The 21,238-nt window shown below is 34.8% G+C and overlaps 2 protein-coding genes across 2 annotated transcripts; one reads left to right on the plus strand and one right to left on the minus strand.

Moving 5' to 3' along the window:
- Positions 1-2,251: 2,251 nt before the first annotated feature.
- Positions 2,252-5,778, minus strand: LOC121416565 (U-scoloptoxin(05)-Cw1a-like). Its single transcript, XM_041610059.1, has 3 exons — positions 5,298-5,778; positions 3,684-3,817; positions 2,252-2,681 (listed from the first exon to the last, which is right to left on the minus strand). Exons 1-3 carry the CDS (start codon positions 5,350-5,352, stop codon positions 2,442-2,444), a joined length of 429 nt encoding a protein of 142 aa, XP_041465993.1. The 5' UTR covers positions 5,353-5,778; the 3' UTR covers positions 2,252-2,441.
- Positions 5,779-13,836: 8,058 nt separating this feature from the next.
- LOC121416566 lies at positions 13,837-19,275 on the plus strand. The gene is made up of 3 exons (XM_041610060.1): positions 13,837-13,959; positions 16,041-16,207; positions 17,012-19,275. Exons 1-3 carry the CDS (start codon positions 13,908-13,910, stop codon positions 17,228-17,230), a joined length of 438 nt encoding a protein of 145 aa, XP_041465994.1. The 5' UTR covers positions 13,837-13,907; the 3' UTR covers positions 17,231-19,275.
- Positions 19,276-21,238: the final 1,963 nt, after the last annotated feature.

Genomic DNA, 21,238 nt, shown 5'->3' on the forward strand with positions numbered 1-21,238 from the left:
TATTTGAAAATATTTACCTGTCGTCAAATTCTAGTAACGAGAACAAATCAAGAAAGGGTCACTTCCGTGCGTATCGTTATTCGAAACTTAGAAACAGCTTTTGAAACACCAGATTTCGACATTCTCTTGAGCATGTTGAGCAATAATGGCATTTGCTTTAATCACGTCAAACGCTCTGATGTAATATTCGATGCGAAATAGATCGCATCTTGTCTTGATACCAGAAAGTGCCCTCTACGGTGACACAATGAGTTGAGTCAGGTAAGAATTCACAACAGATTTGTCACCCTTTTTTTTTTCGTTTTCTTCGCTAGGCCTATATGCAGATTTATTCAAGAAGTTAAAGACAGTCCAAGGTAAGTTTTGATACGAGAAGGACAAAAAAACATGTTGGAAATGTAATGGGTATGTACATATTTATTTTGGCAAAATAAACTACTTATAGATAGAGTAATCTAAAGGACAAAATAAAAAAGTCCATTGTTGTCGCAAAACTTTTTGTGTAATTCGAATTTAAGAATAATAATAATGATAATAGCGATATATAAAGCGCCTTTTACCTGAGGATACAAAGCGCTGCTATTATTACCCCGGCTTTAGCTCGAGCTGCCATCATCGGCGCTCAGTGCATGCAAGGAATTAATCCTGCCGGGTACCCAATCACCTCACCTGGGTCGAGTGCAGCGCATTGCGGATAAATTTCTGAAGGAAAACACGCCATGGTTAGGATTCGAACCCACGACCCTCTGTTTGAAAGGCGAGAGTCAGAACCACTAGACCACGACGCGCCCGCATGAATGAATGTTCTTCGTCAATATTATATATGAATCTATATTCAGGTTATGTATACAAGGTAGAAACCTGATGTCAGATTTACATTTTTCCCCTTGTAAACATGATGAAGCTAAGAGCGACGCGACTGGCGATCCTTTATTGTGGTAAATGGTATACACCAAAATGTTCAACGGCGATGGTTTAGCGCTTCAGGTTCGCGAGTCATGAGTCGCTCTTAAAGGACAAGTCCACCCCAACAAAAACTTGATCTGAATAAAAAGAGAAAAATTCAACAAGCATAACGAAAATGTCATCAAAATCGGATGTAAAATAAGAAAGTTATGGCATTTTAAAGTTTCGCTTCATTTCACAAAACAGTTATATGCACATCTCGGTCGGTATGCAAATGAGGAACTGATGACATCACTCACTATTTCTTTTGTATTTTATTATATGAAATATTTTTATTTTCTCGTCATTGTCATGTGAAATAAAATTCCATTCCTCCCTGAACACGTGGAATTCCGTTATTTCAACATTTTGTGCTTCAGGCAAGGAGGTCCTAATCGTCAGATTCGTAAAAATTGAAATATTGTACAATTCAAACAATAAAAAAACAAAAGAAATAGCGAGTGAGTGATACACCGACTCTCTCATTTAGATGCAACTGGCTCGTTCATAAAACTATTTTGTTAAAAATAAGCGAAACTTTGACATGTCATAACTTTCTTATTTTACATCCGATTTTGATGAAATTTTCAGCATTGTGCTTTTCTGATTTTTCTCTGTTAATTCAAATCGACATTTTTCTGAGGTGGAATTGACCTTTAAGTTATTTACGAACAGCTTTTAACGGCCCATGGATCTTGTCATGTCTACATTCTTTGAAGAGATGTTTTGATAGAAAGATCACAGAAATCTAATTAGTGTCCTACTTATAGTTTGTGCGAAATCGGCACCACCAGTGAGGAAGCATCTTGTCATCTTCTTATTTCTTCTAAAGAGAGTAAACATTATCATGTAATCCTCTCTGCGAGAGAGGTCGTATCATCCGACCATCTCTGCTAAAGGATGTCAAACTGATGACAATACAATGGATGGTATGCTTAATGATGTAGACATGGCGAGATCCTAGATCTTGCCCTCTGACATTTCGTTAATAACATTATCGACTTTCGAAGAAAATTATCCCATCATCTGTCATCGGGGGGGGGGGGCGTTTCATCAATATTTTCGTCCGACAAGTTGTCAGATCTGACAACTTTCCTGGATTCTGATTGGTTGAGAAGCACTGTTACTATAGTAACTGTCGGATAAAACAGGACTTGTCGGATAAAACATCCAACAAGTCCTTTCATGAAACGCTCCCCAGGATAACACTTTTAAGCTTCCATAGTGTTAGGGTAATTTCAAATAAAAAAAATTAGGACGCCATGAGGCACGATAGCTCAGTCGGTAGAGCGGGGATTCGGTTCCGTTGGCCCGGGTTCGATTCCTAAGTGGTGCGCTAGTGCCCTTTGGTGAGGCATTTATCCTCATTACCAGGTCCCTCGGAAAGGACTTTAAGTCGTCGGTTCTCTGGTTGCTTGCTCACAGGCATTCGTACTTTCTTGGCAGTCAGGAAAAAAAACCTCGCTAAACCTCGGTATAACATAGAATGGGACTTTCTAAAAAAGCTTCAATACAAATGTCAGCAGGATCGGTAACAATGCCAGGCTTTGAGAAACAGTGTTGGCAGTATTACAGAGTTCTCCCTCGCAGCAGTACGTGCAGGTCTCTCTGGCCCGGCCCGGTGCAGCCCTGTAGCACGCTTCTATGCACTGCGATCCACACGTCCTGGATGAGGCGTAGAACTCTTTCGCAGTTCCGCCCGTCGGATTCGAAACTGTTTCCATGGTGACGGATTTCTATTAGGTGATAACACAAGAGAGAAATAGTATCATTAACTGGTTGTTTGAGTGGTATTGATAATAAGTGGCGCTAATAAGCCACTCAATTCTTAGGTTGCTCAATGTAGTTTACGGAGCAATATTTCTTTTTAAACTAAAATCGTGAGCGAGCGATATTTTTTATTTTTTTTTCATAATGAAGACAATTATGTGAGAGATTTTGACACGTTATTATATTGCGAATATAACATTATTTTTCATGATCTTCTCTTTCTTTAGAGCTTCGAAAATAACAATACATAGAAGCAAGGATTGGTTCTGTATATTCTAAAAAGTAACATTTTTGTTCAGAAAAAAGGCAAGCGAAACAAAAAGAAAGAAAGAAGAGAAAAGTGTGAGAGAAAGAATGCAGTCACATTAATGAAACATTGCTATGGCTGTCAAGGGGGGGGGGCACCGATCTGATATGCCCGAGCTTGGATCCGCCACTTCACAATAAACCACAATACCAAATTTGCCAGTTTTTCATGATAAAAAATAGGGCCTCGTGAATTATAGTCTTTATTGACATAACAATAAGTTCAAAACGTTGTATCTGACAACATGTGAAGAGCTCAATTGTAAAAGAGTTTAAATCACCTTTTCATCAAAATTATTTTTTGGGGGGTCTCACTGTATAGATATTTGGTAACTCTATAAGATGATACTAAATAATAGTTCCCATTAAAAAGGTGAAGAAAATGGCAAAGATTTTTTTTTTCTTGCTCAAAAGGTTAGATTCATTTTAGTTTGTTTGCAAGAGAGGCTAGATCCACAAAGGTAACGTTGGATTTTTTGGGGGAAATATTAAGACAGTCAGATTTTGTTTACACCCAGTTTTATGTTCATATGCTATGGTATCATGACAATTTAGTTTTGCGTAAGAATATTGCAATATGGGAGAATAAAAAACACCTATTTTCTTGGAATGGTCTTAAGTTGACCTAACCCCTTTTGCCAACGATCGCTTCATATACTTACAATGCAATACTTTTCACATTCAACCACGGTTATATTAGTGAGAGGGACCGGGTTTGGGAATGGCTCGATGCAGTCTGGTGATCCTGTGCCGTTTACATGTGAACATTGGTAGCACTCAACACCTTCAGACACATCTAAAAGAGAAGAAAGGAGAAAATAATCGGTAATACCTTAGTCACATTTTTTCTACGGCCGTACAGTGAGTCGAAAACAGCCGTTTTATTCAATTTAATTCAAACCACCTATATGTAGTTAAATGATAAATTGACAAAAAATGTTCAAACAGCTGTGTTTTACTCTTCGTACGGCCGCCGTAGAGTAAATGTGAACAAGGTATAAGTACGATTTACAGAATGAATAACGAAAACGATCTAAATAAATAGCAAACATTTTGATTCACTATTATTTTTACTCAAAGCTTTCTTGCCTCTATTGAGAATTTAATACATCATAACAATAATGGTGTAATACTTGATACTTTCATCCGTACACTATCATGCATTCTCTTTTTTCAGAAAGGGAAATATTTTGCATAAATGAGTGACTATTATTTGCATTCAATATAATAGCTAAAAAGCGAACGACAAAAAATACATACATGTATGTGTTTAATGTTATTCAAATAAATAGGAATACGGCTTATCTGGATATTGTTAAGATATTTTATGTTATTTTATATTATTTATATTATATTATTTAGAATTCAATACATCATAATGAATGTAGCAGTACATATACACTTAAAATTTTCATAAATTATCAATATATATTACATAAATATTTCATATACACAAATTATTGCATTTTGCATGCAATATAACAATTGAAATAAACGGATCACGAAGACATGTTTTGAAAATTACTCACATTAACTATGAATTAGGATAAACTGCATTTCGGTTGGGGGGGGGGGCTCTCAGCAGTTCAATTTTAAGTAACTTTTTAGACCTCCACTTAAGTTAAGTTCTTCAGGAGATCGCTAAGATATCACAGGAATATTCGAAAACCATAAGAAAAAAGTAAATGACATAAATACACTAAAATAGAATAAAGGTTTTTGCTATTTTCGGGGGGGGGGGTAAAGTCCATTTTAACTTAGTAAATTAAAAAAAATGTTAATAACAACTTGGGATCAATTCATGAATGAAAATAAAAAGCAAAATCTTAACTTCATCTTTGCCCTAAAATAGGGAAATTGGTCTTACATGTAAGTCATTATTATTTATGAAATCGGCTTTGATAAAAAAAAAGTACTGCGTTTTTTCTAAATTTAAAATCTCAATCGAAACACAGAAATGTAGTACTCACAGGATGATTATAAATAAAATGTAGCAGACTCTAAAATGAAATCATGCCTCTATTTCCAGACTTTTCGGATAACAATAACTGGAAATATTTTGACTGAATTCAGCTCAAAACTGTAAGAAAATGACTGATGATGTTTTTGTAATACTTCATTATACAAATTTGTCTATTTTTTGTTTGTCTATCTACTGTTGTTATTTTGTTTTTGTCTACATTTATTCTTAGGAGTTCAATATCATCTCTGATCCACATGCTTTAAGTGTTTTTCCGATGTTATGTAATAACGAATAAAATGATTAGCATACTTACTTGCTTGTATAAAAATGAATAATCCATAAAAGACAATATAGCTGAAAATAGCCATGTTGGGTTATGTTATAGAAATCATCAATCAGTCGTGCCAAATAGTTAACGGAATACCCTACCATCGAATGGTAAATGCACTCTTGGAATAAAATGATTCTCAGAATGTCTTCACAATGCTGTGTCCACATTCGCGAGGTCGCAATATTTCCATTACATAAAAAACATTCACAAACTAACACCTTTACTTGTTATGTCCACAATAGTACATGGAGAACAGCATTATATATTCCAGGCAAAATCCTATCGGTGTGATGAATGATTTTAGCTCCGTATGTTTAAAATGATGTCCAGTTAACACTTATTCAAGATGAACTTTAGGGAAACAATCCAATTAAACGACTTTGGTTTAAGAACGCTGGATGTTGGATAGTATTTCTAACAGCCCGCATAAAGGGCATAGTATAATACGACGTGCAAAGCCCCTGTTTATATGCGTTGCGGGAAATCTTATTGATTATTATTGGAGATGCTATTGACCATTTCTTAAACCCCTTTCTGATGGTGATTATTGAACACAGTAGCCCTATCCTCCTTAATCAATATTGCCAAATAATGGCCAGGGACAACCTTCGTCTTAAAGATCCGAAGAATAACGAAGATTAACGAAAGTCGTATGGAAGAAAAAAAAATCATTGAAAACATTGCGAGCAAAGAGAGCGAGCAAAAATTGGACTGCAAAATCTGATATTTTGTTAAAGATTTTTAAATGACATTTAAGAATACATATCATATTTCTTCTTTTTTTTCTTTTCTCCTCTATTGGTCGTAAAACTTGTTGGGGGTCCATGGCCTCCAAACCACACGTCTGCACGCCAGTGGGGAGTGGTAGTCTTAACACCAAAGTTTAAAGTATAATGTTAAATGTATTTTTACAGGACTTGGTATTTATAAAGACTATAACAATAATGCAAGCATGAAGCTCGAGCAGATTAAAGGTTTGATAAAAGAGCCTCCTGAATATGAGTCAGTTTGAGACTAATGTGCGAGCTTTTTTTGGGGGGGGGGGGGAATAGACCTGAAAAGAATCCATTTTGGGGACTCGCGTCCTTCTGTCGTCCATACTTTATTCCTTGTATACACTCTTTTTTATCTCAATTATAATTTCTTTGAAATTTTCTTCTCTTATTTTACATAATAACTATGATAAGGAAACTAACAAAAACAAAGTGATATTTCAAATGGTGGTATCAGAAAGGACTCACACGACGTGCGCTAGGGCGGGGAGGAATGAATAAAAGAATAAAGAACTCAAGTATAAAATCAATACAATAAAAAAAATAACGATGGTCGTTACACATAGATATATAAACTATCACTTACACTTACATCATCATGTTAATCATAATAATGATATTATTAATATTAATAATAAGAAGAAGAACAACAGCAACACTAATAATAATAACAATAATGATAATAATCATGATAATCACAATTAAAATAACAATTATTTAATTCAAGTTTATATAACTTGACACATCTCTGGTATAGCGATCTCAAAATTCTATTCCGATCAACGAATGCGCACTGTGCTGAAAAACCGTTCAGAAAAAGTGTGAATTAACTTCGCGGACCAAAGTCTTAGAAAATATTTAAACAAAAATTCAAGCTCAAAGAGTGAGATATTTATATCAGATTGACGAAAAAATGCTATAGAATCAGTCAGTACCACATTGAATTCATATTTTTGAAGACATCTGCTTGCAAAATGATGATATCATGATGCTTGTTAAAATCATATTTCTTCGGAACGGTGACAAATTTGTGAATCTTTTGTCAATATTTTCACGAATACTGAACTCATCCTGAAGAAACTTACGCCATGGGGTAATTTTAGGTCGCTTTTCACGTTGATGATGTCAGATATTTAGGGTATTGGCTAGTTTTTTAGATAATGACCGTCCCTGAAATATGGACACACGCAAAGTTTGAATTCACTGCATTGTTTACGTAAATCTTCATCTATAATGATATTGTCAGGGGCCGCGGAACGGCTATGCAAAAAATCACAATCATATGGTCATTTGTACGTTTTTGTCAAGAAAATAATCATGTCCTTTTTTTCATATATATTAAAGACAGAATTCGGTAGCCATTACTCCTTACATTATGTGCTGGTATATTTATATATAATGCAGCAAAATAAACCTTACCTGTATATTTTTTTGTGTTCCCATTGTTCTCTCTCTTTCTCCTTTCTCTCCCTCTCTGCCTCCCCTCCCTCCATCTCTTCTCCTCTCTCTCTCCCTCTCTGTTCTTCATATCTCTCTCTCACACGCTCACTCTCATACTCTCACACTGTCACTCATCACACACTGCACGACCAGTGCGCGATTGTGTCTGTGTGTGTGGGAGTGTTTCGTTGTGCGTGTGTAACGTTTGTGGATGTGTTCCATTTCGGGTGATACAGTCACACACGCGATGCAGACGCCTCATTGTAACAGCTATTGTGGTATTTAAAAAAAGCAAAGCTTCAGCCATACAGAAATCAGTTACGATACGTGTGACACGATCATTGTGTATAAACCAGGCCCCCGAAGCTACCGCCATTTTGTTTAATCCATTAGAAGCTAAAATAAGCCCCCATTAATATTAATTTCGTACGATGCTCCCTCGTCCACTGTGGTTTTTGTACGTGTATTAGACAATACGCACACCAGCGCAATGACAAAGGTCAACTTGGCAAATTTATTAATGTATTCATTTTGTTACGCGCTCGTGACGCGAAGGATTCAGCGAATCAAGCGCAAATCTGAGACGATACGTTGCGCTTTATAAAGTATCGATATCACAAGCGATATCACTTAAAAACAAAACAATGTTTGTATTGCGTCTTATAGGCCTATGCTAATTCTAAAAGGGAAGATGAAAAGAGTAGATCAAGTCGCGATTAGGTAAAAAGGTGGAGGTGGGGTGGGGGCAAATCATGGTTATTACAATGATGGTATTCATTTTCACTGGTTGAGTATGAATACTAAAAAAAATAACTTTCACCACTAAAAGAGTCATTTCTTGTTACAAATTTAATTTGGAGAAGTTAAAAAAAAAAATCTTCATGGATCCCCGTGATTTAAACATCGCTATTATTGTGATGACCGTGGGAACCTTGATTATGATTGGTATTCGTAGTTACCATACTTGTAACTCATGATGAAACGGGCCCCAGTTTATTCTGTCCCCTTTATTCTCCAGCATTTCTTACTCTGTTTTTTTTTTCCATTCAATCATTTTCCCACTCAATCCATGTTCTTTTGTGCCGCCTTTCTCCTACATATGAAGAGCTCACTTTTAAAAGAGGTTAGGTCCATTTTTAATCAAATTTGATTTTTATGTCTTAATTGATTTTTAGTAGCTCTAATAGAAAAGTGGAAATTCCCATAAAAAAGTGAACTAAAAAAAGAAAATTCACTTTTTTCAAAAGGGGTTAGGTCCATTCAGTTTTCTGGAAAATAATATCTTTAAAAAATATGAAGATAAGTAGATTTCTTTTATACCCAATTTTGAATTTCTAATGGTAGGGTATCATGAAAATTCATTTTCGCATAAGAATATTGCAATATGGGAGAATTAAAAAAAATGATTTTCTTGGAGTGGCCCTAGCCCCTTTTGCAACTTAACTTTTCATATATTTCCTTATTTTCCCACTTGTTATCTGTCTCCTGGTTTCCAAAAATCTCGTCTTATTTCTCTTCCACCCCTTTCATGCCTTTTGTTCCTACTTCCAACACCAGCTCTCACCACCCCCTCTAAATTATCTCTTCATAATTATGTGCCCCTCCATTTCTTTCTCATCTCTTTTCAACCCACTTCTCATCACTCTTTCCCTCTCTCGATCTCCGTCTCACTTTGAATTTTGCCAATTCCAAATCCCTTTCATTTTAGCTCGGTACAAATACTATATGAACACAAATGAAAGACATGAAGGAATTTTCTGGTTAGTGGTGAATTTTATTAATTATCCAGAAAAAAATCACATTATCAGAGGATTAAGCTTTACCTTTTTCTTAAGCGTATGTTAATAGTTTGAACCAAAATAAATGTTTTTGTATGCTGGGGGGGGGGGCACAATTCCCCCTACTTTTTGAAGCACTGAAAAGTGCCTTTTTATGCAAGAAAATGCCCCCTCACGAACGTGTACTGTGTCCCTTTCACCTGATGAGAACCTGTTTTAGGTAATACCAATTAGTGCTCTTATATGCAATTTTCACCCAAAAATGCCCCCCACGTGTTCTGTGCCCTTCCATCTGAGAGCCCGTTTCATGTAATACAAAGTGCCCCCTCGCCTTCTTGAAAGTGCCCTTTCTTGAATCACTGCCCCCTTTTACCCAAGAAGAGCGCTTCTAAAGAATTTGTTCTGTGCCCCTTTCACTTGAGAAGGATCTGTTTTATGGTCACAATGACGAGTGCCCTTTGAAACAAGAAAACAATATTTTCATTTCTATAATATACTTCTGAAGGAAATCCTGTGTGCATTAAGTTTAATAATTCATGTGAGTGGGGTATATAAGCAGGTTCGTACAGATGGAGGGGGGGGGGCCTTGAAGGACTCTTGCCCACAGGCGATGGAAGCGGTGGGATTGGGGGACCTGTCCCCCTGAGGTGGGGGACAGTCCCCCCTCCTAAATTTTTTGTTGAGAATCTTTTTTTTTTTTGCTCGTCAATTTTTTTTCCTGTGTCCCCCCTAAATTCAGGTAGACCCCCCCTTAAAATTGTTGTGCCCCCCCCTAAAATTGTGGTTGACAACCTTTTTTTTGCTGGAAATTTTTGTGGTCCCTTCTAAGATTTAGGTGGATAAATTCAGGTGGACCCCCCTAAAAAAATCACGACCAAGGGGAAAAAAAGAAAAAGGAAAGCAAAGGGTGAAGTATATCATTTTGAATATTTTGTCGAAATCTATCACAAAATTGGATATTTGTTTTTAAAATGTCAAAATTTTGCTTGCTCGCAACTTTTTAAAAATTTCACATAAAACAGCATTTTCCCTGTGCCCCCCCCCCCACTTTCAAGCAACTTCAATCCCCTGCTCCTATTTGTATGTTTATAGCTTCTCTTTTTGCAACCAATTTTAATGAAAATCAATAAGAAATTTCATACGTCATAAATTTGGGTTGTGATAATAATTTTTTTTTTAATTGGACTTGGAAAAAAAAACCTTTTCCATCTTCATCACGTGGTTCCTAAGTCTTCAATGTTGAATAGTTGGATTTCTTGAATGAAAACATCTGTTACACCAGTCCTGCAGATTGAAAAAAATAGAGAAAGAAAATCAATTAAATTGTCATGATTTATAAAACAAATGTTTTAAGAAAAGTGAGACTATGCATAGGTATATATGTTTCTTCAACACATACCATAGGAAATCTTACTTCTAATTATAAAGTTGTACTTCTATAAAGCATATCACTTAAACATGTTCTCTGCAGTTTACATACCACTCTCCATTCTAACTACATGTACTCTTCGAAAAAATGACAGAGATTTCTTGTAAATATGAATATATAAATTAACATATGTAAATTATATGAATAGTCAGAATTAAAGTTGATATGTTTTGTTGCACAGAATATTTTGATCTGTAATTAAAAACGACACTAACTATAATCTAGAAACAAAATTGAAATGGGTTTTTCAAAGGCAGGTCTATTTGTTGCCAAAAAATGTGAACAACCTCCATTATCAAAAATAATCACTAACTAACTCACTCACTCATATAACTGCTGTAGTTTGTATTTCTCTGTGGTCCAGGCACTGCTTTATTAGGCCTACTTCACCAATTATTTATCATCATTAATCACCTCCATGGATATTGTCAAATTGCATCATCCTATTAGACAAAATTTAAAACAAAAAAAAAATCGTAAATCTACAAATATGAAATATGAATATCACACTAAAGAATGAATAAAATGAATTTTATAAAATATAACTCATGAAAAATAAATATTGCTTTGTTTATAAACAAATAGGAAATAAAAAGGCAATTTAATTACTAGTAGATCAAGGACATGTCCTAATTTTATAAATTTGCCCAAAGTACATAACTTTTGACATTGGTTCTACTTTAGACTCGAGAGCCTGTATATTTAAGAAGTGTATGTTCCGTACAGATCCTACCTCTTTGTGGCTCAGGTTATTTTTATTTAATGTAAACATGGTTAACATTCAATGCATGTAATGTATCTGTAATTTTGAATGGGTTAGTTTAACTTTTATACCTGGATGAGAATCTGCAAAATGATGCATGCACTTATGATCATCATCTTGAACCATATAGGTAGACCTCTATACTGTTTTTCTTGTCCTTCAAACTCAACCTGTTTTTCTTTTTCTTCAAACTCAACCTGTTTTTCTTTTTCTTCAAACTCAACCTGTTTGTGAAAGAAAAGAGAGTACAATAATAAGAAGTGATATTTTTCATGGCCGTATGTATAGGGGAGGGATTTGGGTAAGAGATGAAATGTGAAAACCTTCATCAAAAAAGAATTGCATGACATCCTTCAATTTTATTTTAGAAAATGCACAAAACGGCCATAGGTAATATTGGTTACTTCTGGCCCTCGCTTTCTGAATTTTAGGTTTCTCTAATTTTTTTCAAATGTCTGCCCTCCCCCCCAAAAAAAACATCTGCATCTTTTTATTTCCGAATCTTATTTCATTTGACTTTAACATAATTTCATCTCATGCACTAGGTCTAGATCTATTTGTAAGAAAGTATAGATCTAGTCCAAGACTCAGAGCTGTGCAACAGCATTCGCGTATCTAAATTACTCGTAGGTCTAGATCTAGATAGTAACGATGGACTCTCGATCTATCTAGACCTAGAAAGTAAAGCTTTGGTTCTAAACTGAGATCTAGGCCTATATGGATTTGATGTCTTTTATTCCTGGCTAAAAGTTTAAACTTCATTGCCATTATTGACCAAGATTAGATCTAGTCCTTGGTCCACTGACACTGACAGGCATACTCGTACATGTAAATGGAGTCGTTTAGGCCCAGACCTAGATCTAGGCCTAAATTACAGACCTAGATCATAAGCCCTGGGCCAGGGGTAAGTGTCGCGGGTTGGGAAAGTATAATTTAGATGACTCGATTTGAATTAGGTTGGCCTAGAATTAGAAAGCATCGATGAATAAAAGTGAAGTACCGTAGGCCTAGATCTAAGTCTAAAATAATATTAATAAGAAGCAACAGTAACACTAGGCCTAGATCCTCTGTTAACCAAGTTAGAAATTAGATCTAACGTTAGGCCTATCTAGATCTAGGTCCTAGATCTAGCCTATTGATAATAAGACAAACATGCAGAGCAGCATATTATTTCGTATACAGGAATAACCATCGTTTCTGGGGATTTATTCAACAATTTCTGACATTTTTTTACTATTCGTGAGTGAGCCAACACAGTTCAGCGGAACAACCAAAATAGAGAGACTGAAGCTTTTGGTCTAGGAGTCTAACTATAGACCCTATTTATAAATAACAATAAGTTAAAATGGGTGGGGGCTAAATGAAGAAGCCTGAAGTTATGCAAAATAAATTTGATATCTGAAACTGAAAGTGAGGATTGACACAATGACAGGCAATATATCTTCATCCACACTCCACTTCACAGTTTATTCCTGACTGGGTTTCGATCTACTGTCCTGAAGATAGATGCAGATCTCCCCCTAGATCTAACGTTACAGTGTACAAAAAGAAGCTTCATTTCTTCTTGCTTTAATCAATCGTGGGTTGGTCCTTGTCAATTGGAGGTGAACCAAACCGGCCCGAAATTCTCTCGATGCCCAATCGGCTAGGAGCCCGTACAAAATACATGTGGTTAACACAGCGGCATAACCGCAACACTGCAAGCAACATACAGGCTGCACTGCCGACGATGACAATCTAACTTCAATTTCAAAGACCAAATTCTGCTTTCCTTTAACAGAAGAATGATAGTAAACTCTCTAATTTGGTAGAGAAATAACCTAAGATCACAAAATACAGTGTGAAATTTGTGAATAGTCCACTGAATTCATGTGGTTATATCAATTTATACGTACTCACCGGAGTGTTCGTAGCCGTAGGTCCATTTTTGTGTGGAAAGAAAAGTTTCAGAATGAATAAATTAGATGACGTAATGAGGTTAAATGAATAATTACTTCTCTAACACGATACCACTAGTATCGATGACAAAGAATCGGGGAAATCGCGTATTAATGACGCTCTTAGCCAATGACAAGGCCGGAATATGAAAATATTTACGCTCATGAATGTCAATGGGGGCTTATTTTTGTCTTCAAATGATCGCGGTAGGCGGAGTCTAATCTCATTTGTTTTGTGCTGAACGCGCGCGCAGCTTTCGGTCTAGTAATATATTATAAGGTCTTTGGTATAAACTGAAACTGCTTTCATCACCATAACTACCGTTACAACCATTGCGCATTGCCACCTGCACTGTATTATGCGATGCACTTGAACTGAATGGGTTATAGGCCTACTTTTAATGCATTTTATATATCTGACGGTCGTATTGCTGGACACTTTCGCTGCATTGTAACTGAAGTGAAAAAAATCATGGCAATTAACCAAGTCCTATGTTCTTCGTTACTCATCGCTTTTATGATCGGTAAGAATTTATTGCAATTTATCGCCAATTCATATGTTGCAGTATATACAGTTGAGGCCAGAAGTTTACACACACCCAGGAAACTCAAAGAAAAGCTGACATTTTGTCAAACGTCATAGAATCTCTTATAAAATATTAATTTTGTGCTATCATTACAAATTTGATATCAAAATATAAAATATTTGTGCTATCATTACAAATTTGATATCAAATTAATGGGTATGTCATGCCCTTCATCACATTGCTTTGTCACCAGGAGCTGAAAAATATTTCGGTGAAAATTTTTCCCCCAAAATCTTCATATTTTAGACGAATTAAAAATAAAAACTTGACAAAAACATTTCATATTTGTGCTTGTTACTTCTCAAAACAAACATTTCAGATTACACTTTTTATTCAGTGGTGACATATCATGATAGAAAATGTAATATAAATCATAGATTTGACATTTATATATTTTCATGAAACGATGTTTGAAAATATAAAAATTAACAATAGAATACGAAGGCATTAATATTACTTTTTTCTTCAAAGAAAATTCCACCTGAAATATACTTTGATCTCAAAGGTATTCCAATAATGTGGAAGAGCTCAATATGCTCTTTCATTTGACACCAAGTTCTTCATGGTAGTATTTATATTTCTGAAGATACAGCAAATTTAACAATGTTTGGCAAGTGAACGAATCTCACTGAATTTCATGGGTGTATGTAAATTTTCGCATGTTTCGGCCTCAACTGTATATAGTTCAATACTCATTTGTTTTACATCATTGAATATACATGAGGGAAGGTGGGTATATCGAATGAAATATTCAAGACTTTATCGGGTACTAGGTGAATTAGTACTGAACTTCGGGTATGATATTTAATAGTTTTATTAATCGCATGTCAAATAATTAAAATCAATGAAACTTTGTGTTTTGACACACTGCAAACGATCATACCTTTTTATCATGTTTCCAAAAGAACGACTCGATATCTACTTCATGACGAAAATAATGAAAATAACATAACATTATATTAAACGGAACAGTTTACGAATTTCACTCCTCATCATCAACCTATAATGTCACAGCCAGATATATATACATTTCGGATATCAAGGTAATTACAAGAATGTAGTTACGAAATACAACGGTTTGTGGGACAAGGTAAATTTGAAAAGCAGTGAAAGTGATCAGTCAGTGTGGGTGGGTTTATTAAACAGAAAATATTATTTGATAATTGTACACTTGTTGTTGGAGTTGGGGATTTCTCCATTTCGTGAAGAGCCCTTCTGTCATTTTAAGCTGAAAATCTGTGTGGGCAGTGTCGAGAATTATTAAGAAAAATGTACACAAGTCAAGAAAATTGCGAATTCAATGTTTTCTTCGAATATGGAGTAATTGTCATATCTTGCATATTAGGCCAAATAAGAATATTACATATTATTTCTTAGTTCTTGTTTGTTAAATCATTATGTTCATCAAAGTGGAAATAGTCAATTTTAGGTCTTCACCTTCAGCTCTTAAGAATTTAGCAAATATCCAAAACAAACGTACAGCGAACGTAACATTGCACAAAATTACTCGTGTTTTCCTACATTTTAATAAGCGAATAGTACCCAGTAATTAACTCGAAAATGGCGATTATTTCTTAGCTTTCATTTAAATCACACATGTGAGGTATCAGATGTGATTGGTTGCCCTTATTTTCCTTTCGTCGACTCACACTTTACTTTTAAACACCCCCAGTGTGTTTCAATATTTGCCCTTATCACAAAAAAACTGCACATTCTTTAGAAACATACATTTTGTATTTCTATATTATTACTCTCGGCCTTTCTAGGGTTGATTGGCCGGAAACAACATCCCGATTTTCTTCCGTACATTACATCGTATAGTTACATTTTCAGGCAAATAAATCAAATGATATTATTTTCTGTCACAGATTATGTTGAAAGGGGTTCCACGATTTGTCATTTTATGCGTATTTGAAAGGTATTAGATACACAATTATATTAAACACGTAGATAATTATGTTTAATTAATTGAGACCTTTGTGCATGTTATGCCAACCTATTCTTCATTTAATTTCTAGGAGCAACGAATGCTCTGTCGTGCTACAGCTGCGACTATGATCCCTGGAAAGGCTTAGATAACAATCCAAGCACATCCACCGGCCCATATGATTGTAGTCTCGATTTCAATCCAAGCGGTGATGGTGTCAGAACAGAGACGTGCGGGGATGATTCTGTAGGCTGTTATGTGAGTATTCCGTAAACCTGTGTTTTACTTTTACAGGGAAGTTTCACCGAATAGAGCCTAAAGTCGCATTCTCACAATGATTTGTCAAATACTACACACACACACACACACATATATATATATATATATATATATATATAAATATGTATCACTGTCACTGACGAAGAGTGTGAATTTACCTTTTATTTATAAGAGGTTATGCTCCTTTTACAATTTTATTTCTACGGCATTTTCTAAACTATTTGTGATGATTTCTTTTCCATATGCCGAAGAGGCTATTTATGTAAATATACATATATATATACATACATACATATATATATATATATATATATATGCGTGGGTGTGTGTGTGTGTGTGTAATACAATATATACAACTCTTCTCAATATATATATATATATATATATACAGATGCGTGTGTGTGAGGGGTGTGTCTATATTATATACAGCGCGTCTCATAAAAAAGTCCATCTAACAAAGGGCTAAACTAATTCTAAATTATGGTAATATTCTTTGTTAAATCTACATTAACAATAGCGAACGCCAGATATTTTTCTATAAGGAGTCCATGAAAGTTATATGAATTAGTACAAAACTACTACAACATGCCTACCGATTAAAAAATACTTGAAGAAAGGAGAGCCAGTAATGTGCAATTATTTCGAACGACCTTCAATAAGACGAGCCAATTTAAATTTGAGAATGCCGTTATCATTTGTTTTAGACTTAGTTTTCTGTCAATCACTGGAATTACAATTTGGTGCATTTTGCTGTTCCACCCCACTTCTCTTTAATATATACAGTTAGCAGTGTTCACCAACGGGCAAACTCTAACAGGAACGCACAGGGGCTGTTCGTCCAACTATGTCTGTCAGCAGGGGCGTCTACGCGACGACTACGCTGGGATTGTAACCGACTTTTACTGTTGCAGAGGCACCAATTGTAACGGCTCCACCGTAGTGAAATACTCTATCGGCCTTCTGCTCTCCGCCATGCTGTATTTCGTTATGACTGCTCTATAGGTTACACATAAGTAATTCAGAATCACATTCAATCACATGGGAAATCATTGTTCATCAAAATAAAATCATCAGAAATCAATCCCCTTATAGATCTCATTTAAGTTCCCGGGACATTTATTATAAAAGTGTATAATAAACAGTACAATAAAACTACGTACTTTCATCGGGTACATAAGTTAAATGGCTTGAAGCAAGACTTAACATAATTTTGGTAAGTTCGCGGCGAGAAAAACCAGAACTGCATTGCCGATGATAGTATGCAAAAATACAGTCTAGCTTTTATGAAGGCCCTAATTATGAAACAGTGAATATGTGACTTTGACAAGTGTGAATCATTTTCTATATATTTTTTTGTATTTGTGTTATTCTTTTTATCAAGAATTTCAGGCTTTTGGGGACACATTTTCTGTCATTTATTAAGTATTTATATAGATGACCTTAATGTCGCATAAATTTCTTATATTTAATGTGCAAATGAAGTTTATTTGTATGTTTGTAATTGGAAGTATATAAAGCAATAAATGAGGGTCTTTGCATTATCCTTCAAATCAGTCAATCAATTTCAAAATGAAATAAAACCCGACCTTATTCAGAATGATGAAGGCTTTGCAATACAGGGTCATCGATAATCTAAATAGGAGGAAGATCCTAATCAATAATAAATAATAATAATAACACTAATTTACACAGGGTAGCCACTCTCAGCTGTAAGCTGTTCTTCTAGCGGGCCCTGCATAACATAATGTACTTAATAATCAATAAGAAGCATTGATATTGGTAGATAGTGGTAGTTAAATGAAAAATATACATGTATACAATTTGTTCAACAGGTTTTTTGTTTGTGAGTATCAGAGAAATATGTAAAATATTTGAGCATATCACAAGTATAACTCCTACAAAAACAATGTTAATCGTACGTGGCAAGTAATCAAATCAATATTGAATAAAACTAACAAATCTACTGGTCCACCAGTTCCTTAATCTGTGATGGTGAAGTCTCTACCGACTCCCTCCAAATTGCAAATACGTTTAACAATTTCTTCGTTAAAATAGGCCCAAAGTTAGCCAATCTTTCTCCAAATGTAATATAGATTTTAGAACATACGTACCTGAACCGAATCTCTAAGTCTTTGTTTTTGTCTTCTGTAAGTCAACATGATATTTGTTATTTTGTAATGCGTTTTGACAATAACAAGGTTCCTGGTTTGGATGAATGTTCTAAAATTATTAAATTAGTTATCAAATCAATCAGTCACCATTTTGTCAAATATGCAACGTATCACTTAATACTGAAGTATTTCAAGAACAACTTAAAATAGCCAAAATTACACCGGTGTTTAAAAATGGGGAGAAAAGGAGGACAGTAATCATAGACCCATCTCAGTTCTTTCGTTTTTTTTTATTACATTAGAGGGATTTATGCAAGAGCCTATAATTTTATTGAAAACCGTAAATGTTTTTTAATCACAACATGGTTTCCGTATCAACTATTCTACTAAAAGGGCTCTGCTTGAATTAACAAAAAAAAAATAGTTGAATCTTTTGAACATGACTCCTTTGCAATTGCAATATTTATAGATTTGTCAAAGGCTTTTGACACTATTGATCATACCATATTATCATCTAAGCTAATTAATTATGTCGTTCGTGGAATTTCACATGACCTTTTTTGTTTGTTATCACCTTTCCAATCGTCAACAATGCACAGTATGTAATAATGTTCAGTCGGACTATAAATGTGGGGTGGCCCAAGGGTCATTACTAGGCTCCCTTCTTATTTTTGTTCATTTTTTGTTTATCCTTTATCAAAGATCCTTTCTTTTATCATATATGCTGAGGATACAATCATTCTTTACTCAACTGGAAATCTTGATCAATATTGCGAAATTAGTATACAAAAAACAATTATAATGGTTTAACGCAAATAAACTTACAATTAATTTTGAAAAATGTAACTATATGATATTTCGAAACTCCGCAGGGCATATTGTCTTTCATCATGTACAGGTTAAACTGAAAGATAGCATTATTTCCAGAGTTGATATGATATGTTTTTTTAATCATTTTTCATTTATTTTTATTTTTTGGTTTTATTGTAAAAAGTAGATTAAGAAGGACTTATCATAAACGAAATTGAAAACAAAATCGCTAAAAGCAAGTTTTTATCTTCTAAAAAATGAATTAAATACATTATATTGCTCTTTAATCTTGCCGTACTATTCCTTGTGTAATTTATTTGGGCAAACACATTGCCAAGTCATCTTGAAAACCATGTTCCCTCAAAAATAGAATAGTGCGTATTATCTCTGCAGCTAACAATGTGCCGTTTTCATACACTGAGTCATTGTTTACTTCTCTTAATCTTCTGAAACTCCTAGATATTAACAATCTTTAGTATAGGTCTGTTAACTCCCAACTTATATACATCTAAATTTGCCAACAAATTGAAGAGTGACAAGTATATACATCTTGTATTGTGCGAAGTAATTTATGCCATTGCTTCTTCTTCTACTACAAGGTGGATATGTGCGCAATATAAATACCCTATATTATTATTATTATTACTACTACTTGCTCGCCTCTCTAGCGATTTTCTTCTCAACTCTTCCATTTCTTTCCCTTCTCTTAGCCCGTTCTTTTGGTATTTTTTGTTTAGTTACAGGCGTTTCCTGACACAAGAACCTACAGCTTTTGGGGTGTTTACGCCTTCTTCCATGTACATAAATTACATATTGTATTTATATTCATTGTTATATTCGCATACATTCGTAAATCCGAAGGTTCGTTAATCCGAAAACGAAATGAGGTTCGTAATTCCGAAGGATCGTTAATCCGAAAACGAAATGAGGTTCGTAATTTCGAAGGTTCGTTAGTCCGAAAACGAAATGATTAACTAACCTTGTTTCATTTTCGGACTATTGAACGTTTGGAACAACGAACCTTATTTCGTATTCGGATAAACGAACCTTCGGAACATCGAACCTTATCTCGTTTTAGGATCATCGAACCTTCGGAATAACGCAACAAATGTTCAGGTTAACGAACCCTTTTACGCTTTTGGATTAACGAACATCGAGGTATAGGCAATTTACGTGTTTCGGAATTACGAAGTGTAACCGTTATATTACTTTATTATTGATTTGTTTATTTCATATGAAAGTGGATGTAACCTGTGTAGTGCCAATAGGAAGAGAATAAATGTTTACTTGATATGAATTGAATAATAAATCAAAGGGGATTTTAGTTTATGCTTTTGAATGGAGCAATGCGCACGAAAGAATACTTGAAGAGATTTTGGTTTGAGGGACAATTACTGCTCTTTCTGTTGTACGAAAACTCAATCACACTAAATCATATCATTACTATTATTATTGGTACTCTAAAATTTCTGTTTTATTGGACCTACTCAACGGATTCATCCAACTCCAATCAATATGTTATTACTACTACTCCTACTCCTCCTACTACTACTACTAATTATAATAATAATAATAATAAAAATAATATTAGTAAAAAAGATATAATAATGATACTAATTTCATTTATATTGATAAATATTATCATACAAGTGTAATGATGATGGTAATCAGTGGCGTAGACAGGTCCTTAGACCTGGGGGGATGATCCCTAGCTGGATCATACTTTATATATATATATATATAAATGTGTAAGGTTATACATGTACAACAGCTTTTGGCAACTCTTTTTTATTTAAATATTGTAAAGAAATGGATGAAGAGAACAATGGTAGGCGTAGCTTAAATCAAGGTTCCCCAGAGCTATCTACCCTTTGGAAAAATTGGTGATGCCGAAAAAATGTCTCTGCCGGGAATCGAACCCGGGCCCCCAGCTTTGAACGCCGGTGCCTTTACCACTAGACCACAGGGACGGTTAGTAGCTAGGGCGAGCCCGATCCGATTGACCGTCAGATAGGCAGATTTTCGACACTATACCAATTATATATTCCTTTGTCGGCCCGGGTTCGATTCCCGGCAGAGACATTTTTTC

Source organism: Lytechinus variegatus, chromosome 6 (genome assembly GCF_018143015.1).
Source record: "Lytechinus variegatus isolate NC3 chromosome 6, Lvar_3.0, whole genome shotgun sequence".
In the NCBI taxonomy this organism is placed as follows: Eukaryota; Metazoa; Echinodermata; class Echinoidea; order Temnopleuroida; family Toxopneustidae; genus Lytechinus; species Lytechinus variegatus.